This window comes from Eucyclogobius newberryi, unplaced genomic scaffold (assembly GCF_026437365.1).
Source record: "Eucyclogobius newberryi isolate DKJ021-1_F unplaced genomic scaffold, fEucNew1.0.hap1 SCAF_5, whole genome shotgun sequence".
Classification (NCBI taxonomy): Eukaryota; Metazoa; Chordata; class Actinopteri; order Gobiiformes; family Gobiidae; genus Eucyclogobius; species Eucyclogobius newberryi.
In genome coordinates this window covers 11925178-11945196 of record NW_027316167.1, presented here as the reverse complement: position 1 = coordinate 11945196, position 20019 = coordinate 11925178, and the positions used below count along the sequence as shown (strand labels likewise).

The 20019-nt window shown below is 41.3% G+C and overlaps 1 protein-coding gene across 4 annotated transcripts in view; it reads right to left on the bottom strand.

The window, feature by feature from the left end:
- The window catches only part of dmxl2 (Dmx-like 2), an 89064-nt gene that overhangs the window by 44770 nt on the left and 24275 nt on the right, over positions 1 to 20019 (bottom strand). For 3 of the 4 annotated variants that reach the window (XM_072464991.1, XM_072464994.1, XM_072464993.1), the window contains exons 3-22: positions 19166 to 19237; positions 18980 to 19055; positions 15650 to 15794; positions 14700 to 14766; positions 14170 to 14345; positions 13721 to 13898; positions 13093 to 13273; positions 12755 to 12970; positions 11663 to 11934; positions 10755 to 11024; positions 9581 to 9810; positions 8144 to 8346; positions 5755 to 5876; positions 5555 to 5644; positions 5359 to 5461; positions 5146 to 5265; positions 3815 to 4042; positions 2864 to 3153; positions 1301 to 1470; positions 115 to 754 (exon numbers count right to left, since the gene is read on the bottom strand). In XM_072464991.1, coding sequence (XP_072321092.1) covers positions 115 to 754; positions 1301 to 1470; positions 2864 to 3153; positions 3815 to 4042; positions 5146 to 5265; positions 5359 to 5461; positions 5555 to 5644; positions 5755 to 5876; positions 8144 to 8346; positions 9581 to 9810; positions 10755 to 11024; positions 11663 to 11934; positions 12755 to 12970; positions 13093 to 13273; positions 13721 to 13898; positions 14170 to 14345; positions 14700 to 14766; positions 15650 to 15794; positions 18980 to 19055; positions 19166 to 19237 — 3849 coding nt within the window. The remainder of the gene's footprint in view (positions 1 to 114; positions 755 to 1300; positions 1471 to 2863; positions 3154 to 3814; positions 4043 to 5145; positions 5266 to 5358; positions 5462 to 5554; positions 5645 to 5754; positions 5877 to 8143; positions 8347 to 9580; positions 9811 to 10754; positions 11025 to 11662; positions 11935 to 12754; positions 12971 to 13092; positions 13274 to 13720; positions 13899 to 14169; positions 14346 to 14699; positions 14767 to 15649; positions 15795 to 18979; positions 19056 to 19165; positions 19238 to 20019) is intronic. The other variant, XM_072464992.1, reaches the window with a different exon arrangement.

Genomic DNA, 20019 nt, shown 5'->3' with positions numbered 1-20019 from the left:
AGGGTCTGGGAGCTCAAAAGTGGAAGCAGGATTTGTGGATAAACTGAATATGTTCTTCCATCTTTAGACAGTACAAACTATACCATACCTACATAACTTGAGTACGTCACTAACCTTGGCGCGCCGCACTTTGCCCAGGTCCATGAGCTCCAGCAGCTGCGTGGGGTGGTACTGGGGCAGTGTGGGGGAGAGCGAGTGGGCCGCTTCAAACAGACCGCCCTCCTGTAGACCCGCCGGAGCTCTGAGGGCCTCGTCCACGGCGGCACTGCTCTCAAACACACTTTTAGACCTGGTTCTCCCTTCAAAAACAGGATTCTGACCTCCCGAGATATCCGCCGAGGACAGGGCGCCCTCCTCCCCGTCGCCCGGCTTAGCGTCCTGGCGCCACTGGGCGTACACGTGCATCTCGCAGTCCATGCCCACCACCAAAATACCGTCCCGAACCCACGACAGCGACACAGGCAGCGAAGGCGTTCCATCTACAGAAGATAACAAGTCTATGGAGCGTAGTAGAATCCACCGTGAGCGAATGCCTTGCTTGATGCTGCCCCCGAGAGGAAGCGTGATGACCGCGATTCCATCTTTGCCGCTGGTCTGTTCGTTGACCATGCCGGAGATTCGCCCGTACATGAGGATGTTGGAGCCGACGCCCACTGTGAGGATGTGGGAGCCGTCCTCTTTGGAGAGCCAGTCTAAGTGGACGTAGTGCTTGATGTTGGGGGAGGTGTGGTCCCTGCACATGTAAAGATCAGACCTGAAATGAGAAGAATTTAGTTGTATTGGTGAAATGGAGATAATACATACTGGATTTCAACCATTTAGATTCATGGTACATTTATTCTCCCAACAATCTAGTGCTATTCATGTGTTTAGCTCTTTGGATGTGGCTCTGGTAATTGTACTTTAAAAAAAAAAAAAAAAAAACGTCTGCCCAAGACCAATAAACAAGTTAATGGTGTGATTGCTTTATCTACAGTATGACATTTAACTACTGTGTGGAGACAAGCATGGTGTTGGTTTATTCCACTACACATTAGCTGAAAATCTAGATTTTTATTTAAAATTTTCAACGATACAAATTCAAACTCCCTGTAACTAATTGAACCTAATCTCTGAGCATTGAATATAAAAGAAAAGTTGAAGCGGATCAAACACTTATGGAGCACCAGGGAGATTTAAAGCTCAGTGTATAAAATAAAAAGTTGAAATGTTCCTATGAGTGAATATTAAACAATGATTCCATGACCATAATAAATGAAAATTCCATATTAAAAACCCCCATCTAAGCTTTAAACCTGACCTGCTGTAGACAAAGAGGTTGGAGTCGATGCTGACTCGGGGGTCAAGCGCTGAGGTGGGCCGTGTGAAGTCGTCCAGGTGAATGGTCTGCTCCAGGACCCACTCTGAGCCTCCGGTCGACTCGCACTCGTAAATGGACACGTGCATCGAGAAGTCCTGGGCAGAGTTAAACTGCAGGGAACAACCACAAGAATATAAACGATAATGTAGGTTTAGAAAAGGGTTCACAGGGATTAGTCTGCTCTACGGTTACTCTGTCATTGACATAAAGTATTATCTTTTATCAAGATATTTAGCTAATTATTGCAACATTTGTTACAGTGACCTTGATGCACTATACAATTATGCTAAAAGGTTTTCTAGTCCCTTTTGTTTGGACTAAGTGGGGCTGGTTAAAGAAATTTGGTGGCCCGAGGAAAGAAGCCTCACATGGCTTGTTCTGATACAGAATAATAGGAAAATTCTGAGACCCTGGGGTCCCGGAAAGCAATGAGTGTGTATTCCCTTGGGACAAACCATATACATTGTTGCATTTGTAGCAGGTCTAGTCAGAAAATCTAAATGACCCATAAATAAAAGAATAAAGAGTTTATCAGCTGCGGTAGGCTTTTGCCACTTGCCTCCAATCTGAATAATGTGATTGTTTCTGTGGAGTATAAGTGGCTTGGAAGTACAAACTGTAGATACATCCAAAGGTTTTTAATCTTTTAAAAACCTTTGGATGTATTTATTCTTTTAAAATCTTTTCAAATACAAAATATCCAAATAAAAAAACAGAGGCTGGAAAAAAACAGTGTACATCAACTAAACACAAATACAAACATACAGTGTACCTACATCTGCCTCTGTAATTTTAGATCTGTCTTTATTGAAGCTAAAGAAAGAGTCTATTCTGAAATAGACTGCATGTGGAATAGAAAAATAGGTGCACTGGGGTTCATCTCCCTCCAGATGTCAGTCAGTCCTATACTCTTCATTGTTCATTAACAGATGTTTTGGAGTCTGTGTAAGTTCAGAAAATAATATTAAATTGCTAAATTAGTAAACGATTATTTCAATCAGTGTTCTCGCTGAGGGCTTTTGGCATGGCGGCTCGCCATGCTGCCGCCGGCACCCGCCATGCCCAAAAGATGCCGCCATGCGGCCGCTGCCATGCTGAAAAGATATCGCCAGGTATTAAGATAACCGTGCGCGCGCCACGGGCATTTTAGGGTGCTGCTGCACCCTAAAATGCGGCACCCGAACCCGCGGGCGGTGCGGGCGAGGAGAGCGGCTCCGCGGGCACTGAGCGCGAGCGGCTCCTAAGTGGCAGCGGAGTGTGATCATATTGGCTTTCCATATCAAAATTTTTGAAGTACTCCCACCGCTATCCTCAAACCTCAGCCCAGCAAGAACACTGTCAATATTCAATTAGTTGCAATTAATTGAGCTTTAAATTGTTAATTGCCAACCCGACTTTGTGCAGTGTCTTTCCTGAGTGAAATGCGAGTGAAATTTGTCAGTGCAAACATTCAGATCTCCACATTTACATTTATATTGCATATTTCCAATCCAAGGTTTTTACCTGTGTTTGCCTCTGCTGTTTAAACGCCACAGCCAGTCGCCCGATGTAGGAGCAGGACACGGCTACGGGACGTCCAGAGACTGGCACGGCGCTATTGTTGTCCTCCTCTTCGTTCATGAGGGCCCAGGGCTCCCAGCGGTACACGCGGCTGTCCTGCTGGTCGTCCCCGTAGCCCTCGTCGGCTCCCTCTACAGCACAGTGCCAGAAGCGCACGTGGGAGTCCGAGCAGGTGGTGACGATCAGGTACGGAGCCAGGCACACGGGGTAGATGGACGAGGAACTCAAATGACCTTTAAAGAGAGAACATGATTTATTGTTGTCAATTATTTAGATTCTGTATAAGTTTGGACATCATTTTGACTATTATCTGCACGTATGTGACAGAATGGTCATCTGGAGAATTTCAGGAGTTACTTTTTTGTAACATTCTCAAAGATTCAAGAAGAACGCAGACTGAACCTAGAACATGTGGTTTAATGCTACCCGCCATAGAAAAACAAGTAACAACTCCAACTTCAATATGTTTATGAGTTAATATATATTTTTGCACTAAATGGTCTCAGATTTACTGATGGATAATTTGTCTACTGTGAATAACGTTTTAGTATTAAATCATTACACTTCAACCATTTTGAATGGTTGTGGGAATTAAAATTAGAGACAGATTTTTTATTATTAATATTACCGGTAATTATCTATTGTATTAGTTTTTTCAAAATATTAACACATAGAACATAGAACACAACAGCAAAATAAACAAAATCAAGGCATCCATAAAATCCATAAACAAAAAAATCTATTTCAAAAAAGGTCGTTGAATACATCAAATCTGGATTCAAAATAAATGCCTTCTTCTTTTGAGAACCCTTTTTGTACATGTTGATCAAATAAATAAACCCCATATCAATCCATTCAAGCCATGTGCAAACACAAACATTACACAGCCTTTACCTGCGGATGGCGTTGCCCTGGTAACCTCCACGCCGTGCGGCAGGTCCAGGCGTTTGCTGTAAACGAGTTTGGAGCTGAGGATGAGTTTGCTGGCAGACTGGAGGTTTGCCGTGGAGGCCGAGCGAGGCAGAGGTCTGATGGGAGAGGTCTCTGGGGACGAGTCTGCGTTCAGCGTCTGATTGGGAACCATGAGCTGACTCTGAAAGCTGTAGACCGGACTCTGCTCGTCTGGACACGGGGTCAAAGCAATGCATAAATAACACTAAATCAAACATCCTCAATTGCATTTTTCAGTCTTTTTAAATGGGTTTCACATTGTATAAACATGTATCCATAGGTGAGCTTGTGCTTTTTTCTTAAACCTTTTAGTTTTAGTTTAATGTCTCAAATGTCATGTCATACTATGCCTGTTAAGTTGTGTTATGTTGTTGGACGGATGTCACCATTTCAAAAGGTTAGCGTAACGATTATTGTGAGAATAAACATCGCGATTTAACGATTATTTGCGATTATTAACATCACGATCGAAGCAACAGTAAAATCCAACATTTTCTTTCCCTCTTGTCTTCCTAACACATTTACGCTTTATCAAATCAAACTTTCTGAATGATCAATTTGACCTAAAACGGCAAGATAAAAAAGCACTTCACATTAGGGTTTTCTTTGTTGAGGAAAGACTGATCATTTTGCCTCTAAAATCATCACTTGTTTAAATTGAACTAAAAAAGACCTAGTTTAGTTAGAAAATTGTCACTTTTCTATAATCTGAATGAAAACATTTTTTAAAACCTTTTCTTCTAAAAATGTCATGAGTATGAATTTTTAGTCTTTACAATTATATTGTGACCTAAATGATCCAGATTATTGATGAACTTAATAATCTTGCCATCCCTTGTCTGTTGTTTTCTAATCGAAAGTCTACTGTTTTTTATTGGCAAACGTATAATTAAATGTAGCTATTGTGCTTACGCCAAGGAGTGATCAATATGCACTCCTAATTCAAATCAATAAATAAGTACTATGGACCGTTTATTAATTTGATGTAAGACTCCCGAATCTGGAACAATGAGGAGTGTTGTTTTAATCAGGCTAAAAATAGTAGCTTTGTGTTTGTGATATCAAGAGGGAGACAGGATAAATATGTGAACATGAAAACAGGCCAATGAAACCACCTCCAGCTATATTTTTGAGTCGGGAAAAGCAAAACGATTAAAAGCTTTTGCGGGGAAAAAATATGAACAACACATTGCAATAATACTGAGATTGTGAAATGGGCAATCATGCAGGTATTTGGTCAAACAATGTGAGGGAATTCAGTGGATTGGACTTACCAACACAAGCCTGGACAGACTGGAGGTGCAAGTGCCACATTTGAAGCACAGAGTTCCTGTTCAAATCCTTTTCTATCACAACCAAGAAAAACTTCTCGGAAAACGGCGGAGGCTGGTAATCTAAAGACGGCAAGATAATGACACAAAGGTTTAGCACAAAAGTAAATAAATGTTATTGTAGTTTTATTTTTAGTTTTGGGGCCAGTCTTGTACCTCCGTTACCGAATGTCGGCGGCGATTCTTCTGATTTGGGAGGTTTGTACCCGAGAATGAAGTCCTCTTGGAAGACATGCAGCAGCTGGGTGTTGGAGCCACACTGTAGATACACATGAGTACACGGGTAACTTATGATATTCCACAGTTAAAACCCAGGCTCATGTAGTAGAAAGTTGTCAGAAAGGCATTGAACCTGATTTGTAATGACATCCAGCTCTATGATGCATCCAGGCCTGGCTGTAGACTGCTGGCTCACAATGTTGAACACCTCGCCCACCAGTTTCTACACAAGAACACAGTACTTACTCTATTTATACAGGGAACATGAAGGTGTAACTTATAATTTAGACATCCCTACGGTGCAACGATACAAATTCCATATGATGAACTCACAGATGTTTCTGGATCCGACAGCTCGTCTAGTAGTTTCCTGGCGTCCACCACAGCTTGGTAGAGGCGGAGATTTTTCCCATCTGAAGCTACGAAGCAGGCGCTGGCACTATTACAGTAAGTCCCTGATGGAGGAGAGAAGTGAAAAGTTTAGTCGGCGCTCTAGTTCGGGAGAATAAATTAGCTACTGTTGAAACGTTTGACGCAAAATCTCACAAAAACCAAACAAGAAGGTTTTATCGTCCGTTCAGTGTATCCGGGCCTGTCATTGTAAGTATGGTATATAATGCTACGGAAAATATACTTGATGCAACTGAAACAATAACCTTCAAGCAGGACAATACCAGTAACACCTTTTAACATTAAAACAAAGAGGAGCCACAACAAATACGGAAATAATTTAAACATTAATCTCTATAATAAGACATTGAAGTGATTTATTCAACCATCTACGGCTCAAATCTCATCATGCCACAAAAATTTTTAGCAAAGTACAATAGGGCAAAGAAAAGCTACACACGAAGAATATTGTCCCCCAATATAATAATTATTGGGAATCGTGCCTTATGAAGCTTAAAAGTGCACTGCAAATCTAACAGAAACTGGACTGAATGGGACACGACTTTATGGACACTAAATATTTTTTGGAGATGTCATATACTTTCCTGAATTCTTATAATCAATTCTACACAATTATTATCATCATTTTTTCCCCATTTGGTCTGGTTTGCTTTTGTTTCTTAAAAAAAAAATGAAGAAGAAGAAGTAGAAGAAGAAACTACACTATGTACAGCATTAAATTCATTGCAATTGAGACAAAAAGCAGTAACAACTCCATGGAGACAAGCAGATGACGGACACTCCACCAGTAAAGTTACATGGAGCATCTTTAAGCGGTTATAGCGATAAGGCGCTGGTACAGCTGGCAGCCCGGTGTAAACGCTCTCTCGTCTTTCTCACACTTATTGTGCTTTATCTCCTATATTTTGTAAATATAGTTAGTATATTTTTTCTATTTTACTGTACGATAGGAACACGCGCTGGAATAGTTTTTTAATTCAACTGTTTTTGACTTTTTTCGGCTGGATTTGAGCGTTTTTCGTTGTGTTGTTGTGACGTGAGCTAGCTCCGAGTGAGCCCCCCCGCGCCCCCCCACGCGCCCTCCGGCCGCGCTAAAGTACGGCGTGTCGTCGGTACACGTTTATATACACGTTTATATGAAAGAGGAACTTCACGAACGATCGGGACACGCACTGGAATCGCTTTAAATTAACTTGTTTTGACTTTATTCGGCTGGATTGAGTGTTTTCGTCGTGTCGTTGCGATGTGTCTTGGCTCTGAGCCCCCCGGCTCCGGCCCCGCCCCCGCCCCCCGGCTCCGGCCCCGCCCCCCGGCTCCGGCCCCGCCCCCCGGCTCCGGCCCCGCCCCCCGGCCGGCGCCGTACCGCGTTTCCACAAAGGAGAAACTCATGAAACTGCAGAGAACAGTCGTCTTACCCGGAGATCGTCACGTTATCCCGTCGCAATACTGACCTAACCTAATACTGATGTGCAATTCTGTCGTATGTGCAATTGCTGTTGGAATTCATGTGCAATTCATGTGCAATTACTGTGAAATTCATGTGCAATCTATGTGCTGTCGTGACACATATCCATGTGCAATTACTGTCGGGATCACATGCAATGGTATTTATGTATTTATTTGTCTATGGGAGTTTTTATTTATTTATAGGAGATCTTCTACTGAAAGTGTTTTTCAGACTTCCTATAAGTGATCTGTTCTTCTGTATCTACCTCTGTATCTACCTGCGTTGCACCAATGAAATTTCCCCATGTGGGACAATAAAGGAATATCTTATCTTATCTTATCTTATCTTAAGGTTGAAGTACAACAAGGACGAGGGGAAGTCAAAATGAATGACATTCATTTCAAATGTTCACTTTCAAGAACATCTTAATGTCACTCCAGTTTATTTTCCCTAAATCTCATTAATCAAAGTTCTTCCGATTAAAACTGAAGCCGTTTCTGAACGCTTTGGAGTAAACACATGTCTGGGCCCTTTGTGACGCTGAGATTCTGTAGTTGTGTCTGATGTCTGGTTTACCCTCATTGTATGTACAGAGCAGAGGAACTATAAATAAGTAAATATATGGAGGAGTTAAGCTGATGTGGGGAGCTTTTTTAGTCTTAATCTTTTCGTTTGTGTGGTGTTCTTGTCCATCAAAATCAAAATGTGCCCACACTTCAAATATAACACAACTAGAAATGGGAAATATTAACCCAAAATGAATATCTTGATATGTTTTGGGAGAATCCTGATAACAATATTCAGACGATATTATGTCAATCCAACAAACATAACTGGGCAATAACCACAGGGCAGTATGTTTACCGAGGACAGTGCTGGGGACTAGAGTGGGGAGCCAGGCCACGTTGCTGAAGGCAGAGGTGTGCAGCGAGTTGATCCGGGCGAGTTCTGAGACGCCCCCAGTGCAGGACAGGGGCCCGATGTGGTCCACCCTCCACAGGATCAGCTCACTGTAGATGGCATTGGGGTCATGGAAGGTCCGGGTAGCTGCATTACGAAGCTGTTTCCTGGAGAGACAAGAATAGCCCTGGTTCAGTATCAATAATTGATGAGTTCTTGTGTTGAGTTGCAGAATGCTAAAAGTGTCTCCATTGTGTTCGTCTCAATCATCTTTTGAGAATCGGGGCACCTCCAAGGTTTTCCAGCTGAATACAAAATAGGTTTAATGCCGTGACCAATTTGTCAACAACTGCGCTCAGAGGCCCCCGGCGCGATGGAAAACACGTGTACTGTATTTCCTAGACGACATTTAAAGCGGCATTATCTAATTCTCAAACAGTGACATTGAGGAATTAGATATTTAAATCCAACCAACTCGTTACTAACTCTCACAAGTCCTTTGGCACGTCACTAGTTTAAACACATTTTTAGGTGGATGTGAAGCAGGGAGGACCACCAACGCTTTTCTTCCGGGTTTGCGAAAGATAAAATACTTTAATAGATCTCAAAATATATATTTTTACAAAATCTTATCATGGAATAAACTGTGACAAAAATAAATTATGTTGGACCAACTGAACATTCAAAAGACTGAACCTATGATGTAAATTAATATGATATGCAATATGGCTGTTAATGTTGTATTAATGTTAATGTTATATGGATATTATTATCATATTTGAATATGCTTTTGGCCACAATATTTCTGTTATTTTGAATGTACAAGCTTTAATGTATTATTCAGACTGTGTCAAAATAAAAACTTGTCAGAATCAAGACCCAGACAGAATCAAGGATAAAATCAGCCTTTGTCAACATTTTAATTTTAAAAAGTGTACATTTCTGTCAGATAGGGTGTATTAAATACATCAACAAAGTTCCGACAGAAATGTTGACACAATTTTTTGATGCGATGCCGATACTTTTGCAATATATTGTGCAGCCCTAATTAGAAGTGAGAAAAATTGATAATATCGCAGTTGTTGTTTTGGAGCATTGAGTATATTGTCTATAATTAAAACTATTAAAATACATCAAAAGGGAGAAAAACAAGGCTATAAAGTAATATTACGGAAATCACCTTTTGTGTAACACCGGTTTCTCAAACAGGACATTTACAAGCCCATTTAAGCATATTTTCAAAACATTGTCTGAATATAGTTATTGACAATATATAATTTTTTTGTGTATATTCCCGCCCTCTAATCCTAATGCATACGTTGCCCCAGAATCACCAAATGATGGTCTTCAAACATTTAAAGGTGACATTTAGATGATTTTCGGTTCTCTCCTCTTGAGTACCTGGGCAGTCCTTTGGGTATGGGCAAGGTGGGTGGCTGCTCGCCCTCCATGCTTCCGGGGGCAGAGGGCGGGGTCAGCAGGGCGTTGTGGTGCGACGAGGTGAGCAGCAGAGGCAGCACCGTGTGGCATGACTGGTCGTTCAGGTGGAAGCGGTGGCCACAGTACCGGAACTTGTGAGACACGTTCAGTACGTTTGAGAAGGCCGAGCTCTCCGCAAACGTCACCGCCCACTGAGCACAGACAAAGGAATATGTTTAGAGTCGAGTTCTGCGCTTCAAGCAACTGTATGTGACTTTCTGGAGGTGGCATGTCGGAAATAGAAAGTTAAAAGCATACATCTGAAGATTATTCATGGAGATCGATACATTTTATGCCATACTGTGGAATATTATAGCTTAAGGAACAAGATGGAGGCGCCTCTAGGGCAAGTAAGAGTCAGGTTTGTGGAAATGCACTGTTTTTGAGTGCAATAAAACTGTCCAAATGCTTTTGTTATAGTCTCTTTTTGGGCCAATAAGTTACGCACTACACTTACTTACTACAGTATCAATTACATCATACTAATACGTACTAAGGGTGCATAGTCAGTATATTTGTTCTTGATCTAAGTAACTTGTACTATAGATTTGTTGACCGCCTACATAGCAGTAGTAGTCATTAATAACCATACACAAACCAAATCTTTTTTCTAAGAGTTGCAGAAATGTATTACATTCATAGTTCATAGACTAGTGCATAAAAGATATTATTATAACGTTTTTTCCCCAGTTGATAAAATAATATGTAACATCCTTAATATAATGTTAGATGTGTCATATGTTTAATATATTTTGTGATAAATAGGGGTACATCAACAGTGATTGTTTTTATAACATGAATAAAATGAAAGAGTGATAAAGTGTCATAAAGGACTTTGAACATAGTTATTACATGATTAAAAGCTTTTCTGTACAAAACATTGGCCATTAACTTAAGACTTAAAAAATGCAGGAGCTGAGAAAAAGTACAGTTCATATATTAGTATTGAAAAGGCAGGTATATAAATCAAAAGCTGCCCTGGGTACTGCACATGCTTCTCCCAGTTCTTTTCTTGTCTTATTTTTAACTACAGTATCATATACATTCTTCTCTCAGTGTTCTGGCAGTAAACTCTTGGTTTATTGCCACCACTGACCTGGTTGAGGGATCCGTCCACGTGCTTGGAGACCATCATGACGGCCGGGCTGGTGATGGGCTGGGAGTTGGACGAGGGGTTCATGTTCAGTGAGGTGAGGCCGGCCGAGGCAGAGGCGGAGCGAGGCAGGCGCTGTGCGGCTCGCTCCTGCTCCCCCGACCCGGGACTCTCCGCCTCGGTCAGAGTGTAGGCGTACATCAGAATATTTTTACTGAGCGAGTTGGCGTCGCCGGTGGGGAATGCAACTGGAATACGAGAGGAGAAGGAGACCTGGAAGAAAGAGGAACAATGTGTCAACAATTTATTAGATTAGACTTTATATTAATCAACAGCGGAAATGATTTAAAACACACTTGGTCACACATTACAACAGAATAACAAAGAAGGAACAAAAGAGAAAAAGGGTAATATTAATAGTAATAGGTAATAACAGATTAGCCTGTGTACAAGCAAAATAAATGATGTATCTGCATGCTTTGTCATGATTTGAAAGGTAATAATCTTAGTTAGAAAAAGTAAAAAATGTATAAAATACTTAAATTATAGTATATAGTGTGGAGCAAATGTTATAACTGATATTTTTTTCCTGTATTGTCCAACATATTTTAGAACAAGCTTTTAAAATTTGAGCCGCTGTTTAGATGGTACTAGATTGATTGATTGATTGATTGATTGATTGATTATTGCTTTATTCCTGGTTTCCCCATCAACAAATGTGAGTCTATTTTTTACAGTATGCATAAAGACACACATGAATCATCAAAGCTAATTCGAGTTTCACTTTCCTCTCAATTGTAGTTTCATTTCCTTTTTATCATGCAAGAAACTACACCATCCCCTCAACGTCTTCATGACTCAAAGAAACAGAATCGAAACGAAAGTGGTGTGAAACAAGTCAGAGCGCTCACCTGAACCTGTCTGAAAATGCCCTGGTTAAACTCGTCCAGATACTTGACGTGCCACACCAGGAAGGAGCCGTCCACCGGGTGAATCGTGAACAGCATGTCTGGGCTTTTGTTCCACTCGGTCAACAGCGTCTCCATCTTCCTCTCCAGCAGCATGGACGGCAGGGGCAGGCTGGAGCTGGAGCCCGGGGACGAGGCTTTGGTGCTGCCCTGCTCCCCCGGCTCCAGCTCCTCACCCTGCTCCGAGGAGGCTTTGTCCGACATCTCATCTAGGTCTACAGGGGGGACAAAAGCTTGGATTAAGAGCCTTACACGTGCAGATGTAGGTTTCAAAAGGTTTTTCACGAAGAGTAGGAGGTAGAGATGGTCAATATGCGTCTAAAGAATGATATATAAAGGGTTGTTGTGGAGAACTGCAAAATCAGACTGAGAACTATTCAAATCACGGTGATATCTTAAGTAGGGTTGAAGTGGTACATTTCTTATGCACTACCATAATATTGCGCGGTACTAGAGTCAATATCAAAAAGTATTCGGTTAAGGATGGTCCGATATGGATTAATATTGGTGCCAAATATCGGCTTAGGGAAACTATCCTTTATCACAAATATCGCTGGTGTTGCCGAGAACCGAAAAGTTATAACCCATTCCTAAAACACCTTATTACGGAAGTTGCCATGGCCGCCCTGAATAATGTCCCCTTTCCACTTGCATTAGTAACAGAGAGCTGCTGCCCTCTAGATAAAATAACTTCTATATAGACTAAAAAGCAGTGTTCAAGCTGCCCAGGGAATCAGTGGGAAATGTTGGCGCGAATGAACATAAGACATTTTACACAAATCAATCTATTTTATATAATATTCTAGCAACTTTTCCCGCTTGACCAGAAGTGTCAACACAACAGAAGTTCCAATCTGTGGTAAAAAGAGGCAAAAGTGGGAGGGGTGAATAGAAGTGACTGGTCAGTTGTCTCCAGAACATAAAGACAACCGTTTGCTGTGATAAACTATGTGTGCTGTACAAAGAGGCGGATTATTTGCTTGAAACAGAGTTGGCAATGTCACTGTAAGTATATAAGTAATATCTTAGTCGTACCAAATTCAAATTTCATAGGGGATCCATCAGGGTCTAGTGGGTCGTCCGTGGCATGTTCCAGTTGTTGCTCCGTAAACTTGCGAAGCTGCAGCATAAAGAGGTCCATAGAAGAAGTGAAGCTTAGGTCCTTATTGTTGAGCCAGTGCACCACGAAGCCCCCGCCTCCAGTGCCATCGTCCGCGTTAAACGCTGCAGCATCGGCCAGGGAGGGAATATCTGATAAAAGACATGAGCATATAATCAACTATAATCATCTATTTTGCATGGGAACAAATTATGGTAAAACTCTGAGGAAAGGAAAACGTTAACCAACGAATAATAAAGAGTAAAGCCTTCACCTGTGTTGGGGTTAATACTGGCGGAGATGTGGAAGTGGCAGAGGGCGTTGGCGTGGTGAGCGATGTGTCTGTGAGTGTGCGGGTCGTGAGTGCCAAGCTGAGAGGGCAGCAGCTCACTGTGGGTCACCAGAACAGAGGACCGCCTCCTGCCTCTGCGGAGGTGCTTCAAGTGGTGGATCGACTGTAAGAACACAAACATGTAAATGAAACAGTCAACATTGAGGTACTGTTTGGTTTGTTTTTCATTTAGGGTTTGTTCACACTTTGGTCCTGGTTTGAGCCCAGTTTAGTCTTGATGTAGACTTGGTTTGGTTCTGTTCTAGGCAGTTTAGGGTGCGTTCACACATTCACATTCATCACATCAAATTCAAGACTAAACACAGACAACACTTGAAACTAAACCTGGACTAGATCAGGACAAAACAATGACTAGAACAGGACCAAGCCAAGAGTCAAGTCTCTAATTTGGATATTGTCTGCAGCCTTTGAGTTATGTTTGGGCACCAAATTGTGATCTATCTCTGCCAGTTTAGAGATGTTTATATCTCAAATACACTCAAATACAATAATAATGTGAATAATTGCCATCATCCTCCCCTAAACTAGAATGAATTTGAGTGCAACGTACCTCCAAGGCATGTTGTATTTTGTCCTTCCCTCCGAATCCAGGCAAAGTTGAGCTGAAAGACTGTGAGTTCTCAGAAATCTGTGCCCCGAGAAGGCTGTCCTCCGGCAGCAGGGTTTCGGACCACAACCGGCACACGCCGTCTTCACACGACGTCAGCAGGACATTGCACACAGAGCCTCTGAAGAATAACACAAAAGGTAGAGCATTTTAAACACACCATTTCAAACTTTGAATTAGGGTTGTCAAAAAAGATACCTATCCTCTGGGACCTTTCTTTAAGGCTGGTAAAGGCCCCCAAATAGCAAAAAGCAGCTAAAGTTTTTGGTTGACTGAGGTATTTATGTCTCTATTCTAGATTCTCTGTTGTCTTTTGTTATTTCTCTATAATATAGTATAATAAAGTCTCAATTATTTACTACATCTAGGGTCATCTGGTGGCGTTTCCTTACTTGGGCATGAACTTGCTGGTCTTCCTCCAGGACATGCCCGTGACCGATCGCGGATGGGCCAAATAAACAAAGGAGAAGTGCACAGAGACCGCCTTTTTATCAGCCGCCGCGTCCTGGACCACCACCGCAGAGCGCCACCCGGTGGAGGGGTACCACACTTTGAGTAAACAGTCATCCTAGGACGAGCCATATCATTAGCACTGGGATTGTAATAAAATTAAACACACATTGGCCTAATCGAAGTGATGCATCCTGTTTTTGCTTAATGCCGTTGCTAACCGAGCGCCGTAAAAGCTTAGATAATGTGTGTGTTGACTCTAATAATCCCACTAAAGGAGTCCTATTACCTCTATAAAGCCCATGTTACACAGCAAATAGAAAACAAACAGTAATGTTCAGGGCTTGAATACATTAGCAGGTCAGCTTGGTTATATTTTCTGTTCTGTAGATTACATTTATGAAGCTTTAAATGTGTAGACAACAGCAATAACAAGCAAAAAAAAGTCAGTAAAAAGTGTTAATATTTATACCCTTCCAACTGTAGCAAAGTATTCTCCATCTGGGGACCACTTGGCAACATGAATAGATGCAGCAGTCCTGGAAAACACATTCGGAAAATATTAATAAATATCATTTGAATCTCCTTTTCATTTATATCCCTCGTTTATCATTTATCTTTTCTATTTTCACTTCTGCTGTTGTGTCTATTTGTTCCCTGTCAGCTGGTGTTTTGGTTCAGACTTTTGTTGCTGATACCGGAGGTTGCACTTCCTCCTCTGTGGCTTCAGTCATCAGGTGACAATTACAATTACGCTTTTTATGTGTGTTTGTTTGGCAATTAGAGAGAACACAGAGCAAACAATAGGGAACAGATGACCTTTACCGTGGCCAGAGGGATGTTGAAAGAGAAGTGAGTGGAAAAACTGCTCTGCCAGTTGCGTTTGAATCATTTTTGACAGATACAACAGATTATCTTGTGCTACATCCCATTCAATACATAATAATCTTTACATTTAAAAAGGAAGAAGAAAACAACAAAGGTATGATTTCTATGATGAGCTACATTTTTGGAGAACTTGCCGCCTTGTGAGGAAGTGATGTTATAAAATATTAGGAGGATGTAATATTGTTGATGTAACATGATTCTTTATGTTTTTATTTTGTATTGTAAGGTGATTTTAATGTATGTTTTATGGTTGAGTTGGACAAATAAATGAATTTGATTGAAGATTGCCAGACCTGAAATGCCTGTTTAAATCTGTTACGGATCCATTTTAATGCATTAACTCTAAAACAAACGCTGACATCAAACAAACAAAAGGTAGAGAGTTATTGCAACAACAGAAAAGACGAAACAACAAAGCGGCTTAGAAGTCGTGTCGTTTTTAGGCATTGTGGGATATTTTCAGCCACTCAAAAGAGAGCGTTTGAAATATAGATTGCGTTGAACTGATTTATTGAAACAGAACCAGTCCCGTACTTGCACTGCCAGACACAGTTCCAGTCGTTGAGGACCGGGTGGTGCTTGTCGTCGGTGCCCTGCCCATCCTCCTCCTCGATCAGAGCGTCCGACAGGGGAGGGGCCCACAGCTGGAGCCTCTCTGTGGCGGCTAGAATGCGGTTCCCTGAGGACAGATAAACAGCAGGTCACACACACAAACACACACAAACACACTACTACTGCACCACACTGCCGTACACCGCTGCATGTGATTCATAAACTGTGACCGTTACAGAAAAAATACATGGTTTAACAGGACAAACTGGTAGGAATGCTGAAAAAACATTATTTTAGAGGTCAACTAACCCGTCATTATTCAATCATTTTTTTAATTGGTAGACTGGTGCAATTACAATTAGTACTTCAACTGTGTATATTCTGATTGGTTTTAATATAAAAAACAACAACTAAAGGCTTTTGATGTGACAAATATAATTGTTATGGCTGCATGACATTGGACATTGCAATGTGCGATTATAGGCTGTTAAGTACCAGGATGTTGCAAGTGTTATTGCTTTTTGACACAAACATTCTGTTATAGTAAAATAAATATGTTGATGCCTGAAAGTACTTATCCAACTTTGTCAAAAATAAAATTTAAACGGTGACGAAACTAAGAACATTTTGCATAAATTAGTCAAATTAAGGCTAATACGAGACACAAACACCAAAACCATGAATAAAATCAGTATTTTACATTTTAATTTAAAAACAATACATAGATAAAGAACCAAGGTGTTATTGTGATATATTTAGTCTGTTGTGTCATAATTATTTCCATTTCTGTAAAGCACTTTGAATTACTTTGTGTTTGAATTGTGCTCGACAAATAAACCTGCCTAGTCATTGCAATATCAATACTTTAGTGCAGCCCTAATAACCACTTAAATCACAAAATGCATTCCTCTTGGGTTTGTTTCTAGTTCAAGTCTAGTAGTGTGTTTAGTTGTTTGTCATTATTGATTACTAATAACGCATAAATAAACTACATCTTTTGGAGAGCCAGACCACCTGGTGCAATACTGCGATTTTATGTACTTATTTAGCAGTTCACAAAACAGATTGCGTGCCGTCAACTTTCAACAATCGCCGACAGCCGTAAACACAAAGCCAGTGAGGCCTTTGACAAAGATTTATTACGAGTGAAAGCGGGTCAAAAGCACTGCAGTTCTGGTATACAACCGTCGGGAGGAGGAGCAGCGAATCAAAATACTCCCTTATTTAGTCTAGAAATGAGTTAAAATCATCCCATCTTAGCATCAGTGACCCTTTGATGGGACAGTACTTTATATAGGGCAAGGTGATATGGTCTAAAATGTCCATACACAATATTATGTAAAGAGCTCATTTGCAATAACGATACAACTAACGATATGACTGTTCCTTCACAAAATACTTCATAACTATAACCTTTACTCTACCAGTGCCAGCTTGAGTGTTTGTTACAGGACCACAACAAAGCTGATGTGCACTTACAGTTACATAGTGCTCCCCAAAATGATATTGATATGTAATTTATGTATCACAAAATGCCCTACTTTGTACAGAGGCCATTTAGTCAAAGAGACACAAAACAAATGGAATCTGATAGTATACACTTAATAATACAGGTTACGGTGCCAGAAAATCCTTGAAATAAATAAATAAATTTGTGGGTAACACTGATTGTAATTAATATAATTTGACACAGTTTTAAAGGAGATCTAGTATTAAAACACACATATAAAACTGGTAGATGTTGGTTATTTGTTCATCAAAAAATCCTTATACACTGGCATTAGTGCTAAAAACTGATTGGGCGATGTATAAATATTTTTACTTTTACAATCAGTCACTAGGAGCAATAGTTAGTATATTGACAACACTCTAAAGTTATTATAAAGGTATTTTTAGCATATCAGCTAAACAGAAAATAAAAGATTAAACGGCATATGGAAGGGCTGCTGCGTCCCTCGCCACCACAGACATTGTCTGACTCCATCGCCACCACAGACATTGTTGATTCATTTCTCCCTGTGGCCCTCAGAGGCAACTGTTGTTGTGATTTTGGGCCTTACAAAAATAAATTGATTTGATTTGATTTGAGTTAGAGGCAAAACTTTCCCAAACGCGTGCAGATAATTCTCAGTTTTTTTAGGAAAGTGATGTTGCCGTATCCACAAGGTCACTTTAGTTTATTATCCAAGACTCCCTTTGCCCAACTCACATAAATTAGAATCAGGCAAATGGCTTTTTGGCACCAGATTCTCATCGGGTAAAAGGATCTGGAGCTCGATGGAGCCATTTTGTAAAAGGAGAGGCTTTTGATTGGTTAAAGATTGTATTGACATCCAGTGCAGCTTTTCTTGCAGACACTGTGAGGACCAATGTCCCTTTGTGAATAATTACTGTAGGTTCAATGGTGCAAAATGTGAGAGTAAAACCAATTTGAAAGATAGTTCTAATATTCAAAACAAGGTCAGCAAAAATTAACTACCAGTAACAGATTGATTAACATCACTTTCAGGAGATTCCTATAAAAGCAGAGGCTAAAGCTCATTTCCAAAGCGACACATTCACTCAGGCCTGAGAGGTAAAGGCAAATGTGTTTCAGATCAAAAGCTACAAACTCTACAAGGTTCTGAATTCACGTTGTTAACTCTTGCAGATTTTCATTTTTGGACTGAATTACACTGAAACGCTCAAATCATATCAGATACACGCATTTGTAAATAACCGTCTTGATCCCATTTGCAATCTCATCTGATCTCTGAAGCTAAGCAGGATTGGGCCTGGTGAGTGCATGGATAGGAGACCTCAGGGAATACCAGGAGCTACAGTGGCTCTGGAGCAGTGCTTCACAAAGTGGGGGTCGCGAGATGATTTCAAGTTGTAAGTATTTGAAAGTATGACACGTATTTAATCTATTACAATTGAAAACATTAGCTTTGAGTGAAATAAGGTCAAATCATATCACAATTAACAATACAAATGAATTACTTAACACCTGATTTAACATGTTTCGCCATTTAAAAATGATTACTGCATGTCATTTTCTGTGTCCCGCGTCAGTTGCATGGTTACTTTACTGCTGTTAAGTCCCGCCCACCTTGCCTAGTGTGAAAGTTGTAAGCGATTGAGTGACTGGTGGTGGTTGGAGGGGCACACGGCAGTCTCGCTTCAGTCAGTCTAACTCCGGGGCAGCTGCGGCTACAATAACAACTTACCTCCACCGAGTAGTGAATGAATAATGCGTACAATTTCACGAAAAATGTGATTTGTGTTTGGGCCTGAACACACTGGTGAACATATGACGCGCAGCAGCCGTACCTTGAGGGTCCCAGGCCAGGTTGTAGGTGATGGCATCAAGGAAGAACTGTCCGGTCTTTTGCCACTGATAGTTAAGCTGCAGTTAGTAACAGGAGAGCACACACACCATGCATGGTTATTGGCACGCGTGATTAATTTAAAACCAACATCTACAACAACAAAACCATGAATGGTGACGGGGCAAACCTTGTGGCGTTTGTTTGGGTTGGTCAAGAGAGGCTCGAAGATGCACACTGTGTTTCCGTAAGAGGCAGCAATCTAAAAATAAAGAGGCGTCATCATCACAACATTACTCACTCCATCAGTAGCGCTCATGCAGGCTCAGGGGAGAGAAAGGGGAGAGGGGGAGAGGAAAGGACAGGAGAGGGAGAAAGGAAGGATGGAAGGACAGGAAGGAGAGGAAAGGAGGGTAGAGAGAAAGGAGGGAGCAGAGGAGGGGAAAGGGAGAAAGGAAGGATGGAAGGACAGGAAGGAGAGGAAAGGAGGGAGGAAAGGAGAGGGAAGGAGTGAGAGAAAGGAAGGATGGAAGGACAGGAAGGAGAGGAAAGGAGTGAGAGAAAGGGGAGGTAAAGGAGTGAGAGAAATGAAGGATGAAGGACAGGAAGGAGAGGGAAGGAGTGAAAGAAAGGAAGGAGAGGAAAGGAAGGTAGAGAGAAAGGAGGGAGCAGAGGAGAGGAAAGGAAAGGAGAGAAAGGAAGGATAGAAGGACAGGAAGGAGAGGAAAGGAAGGTAGAGAGAAAGGAGAGAGCAGAGGAGAGGAAAGGAAAGGGGAGAGGAGAGGAAAAGGAAGGATGGAAGGACAGGAAGGAGAGGAAAGGAGGGAGGAAAGGAGAGGGGGATAGAAAAGGAGGGAGGTGATGAAAGGAAATGAGAGACAGAAAAGATGGGGGGTGGAACAGAGGGTCGAGAGAAAGGAGTGGAAGGAAAGGAGACAGAGAAAGGAAGGGGGGAGAAAGTATGGAGGAGAGGAAAGGAAAGGAGAGACGAAGGAAGGAGGAGAGGAGAGAGAAAGGATGGGGGGAGAAATTGAGGGTAGAGAT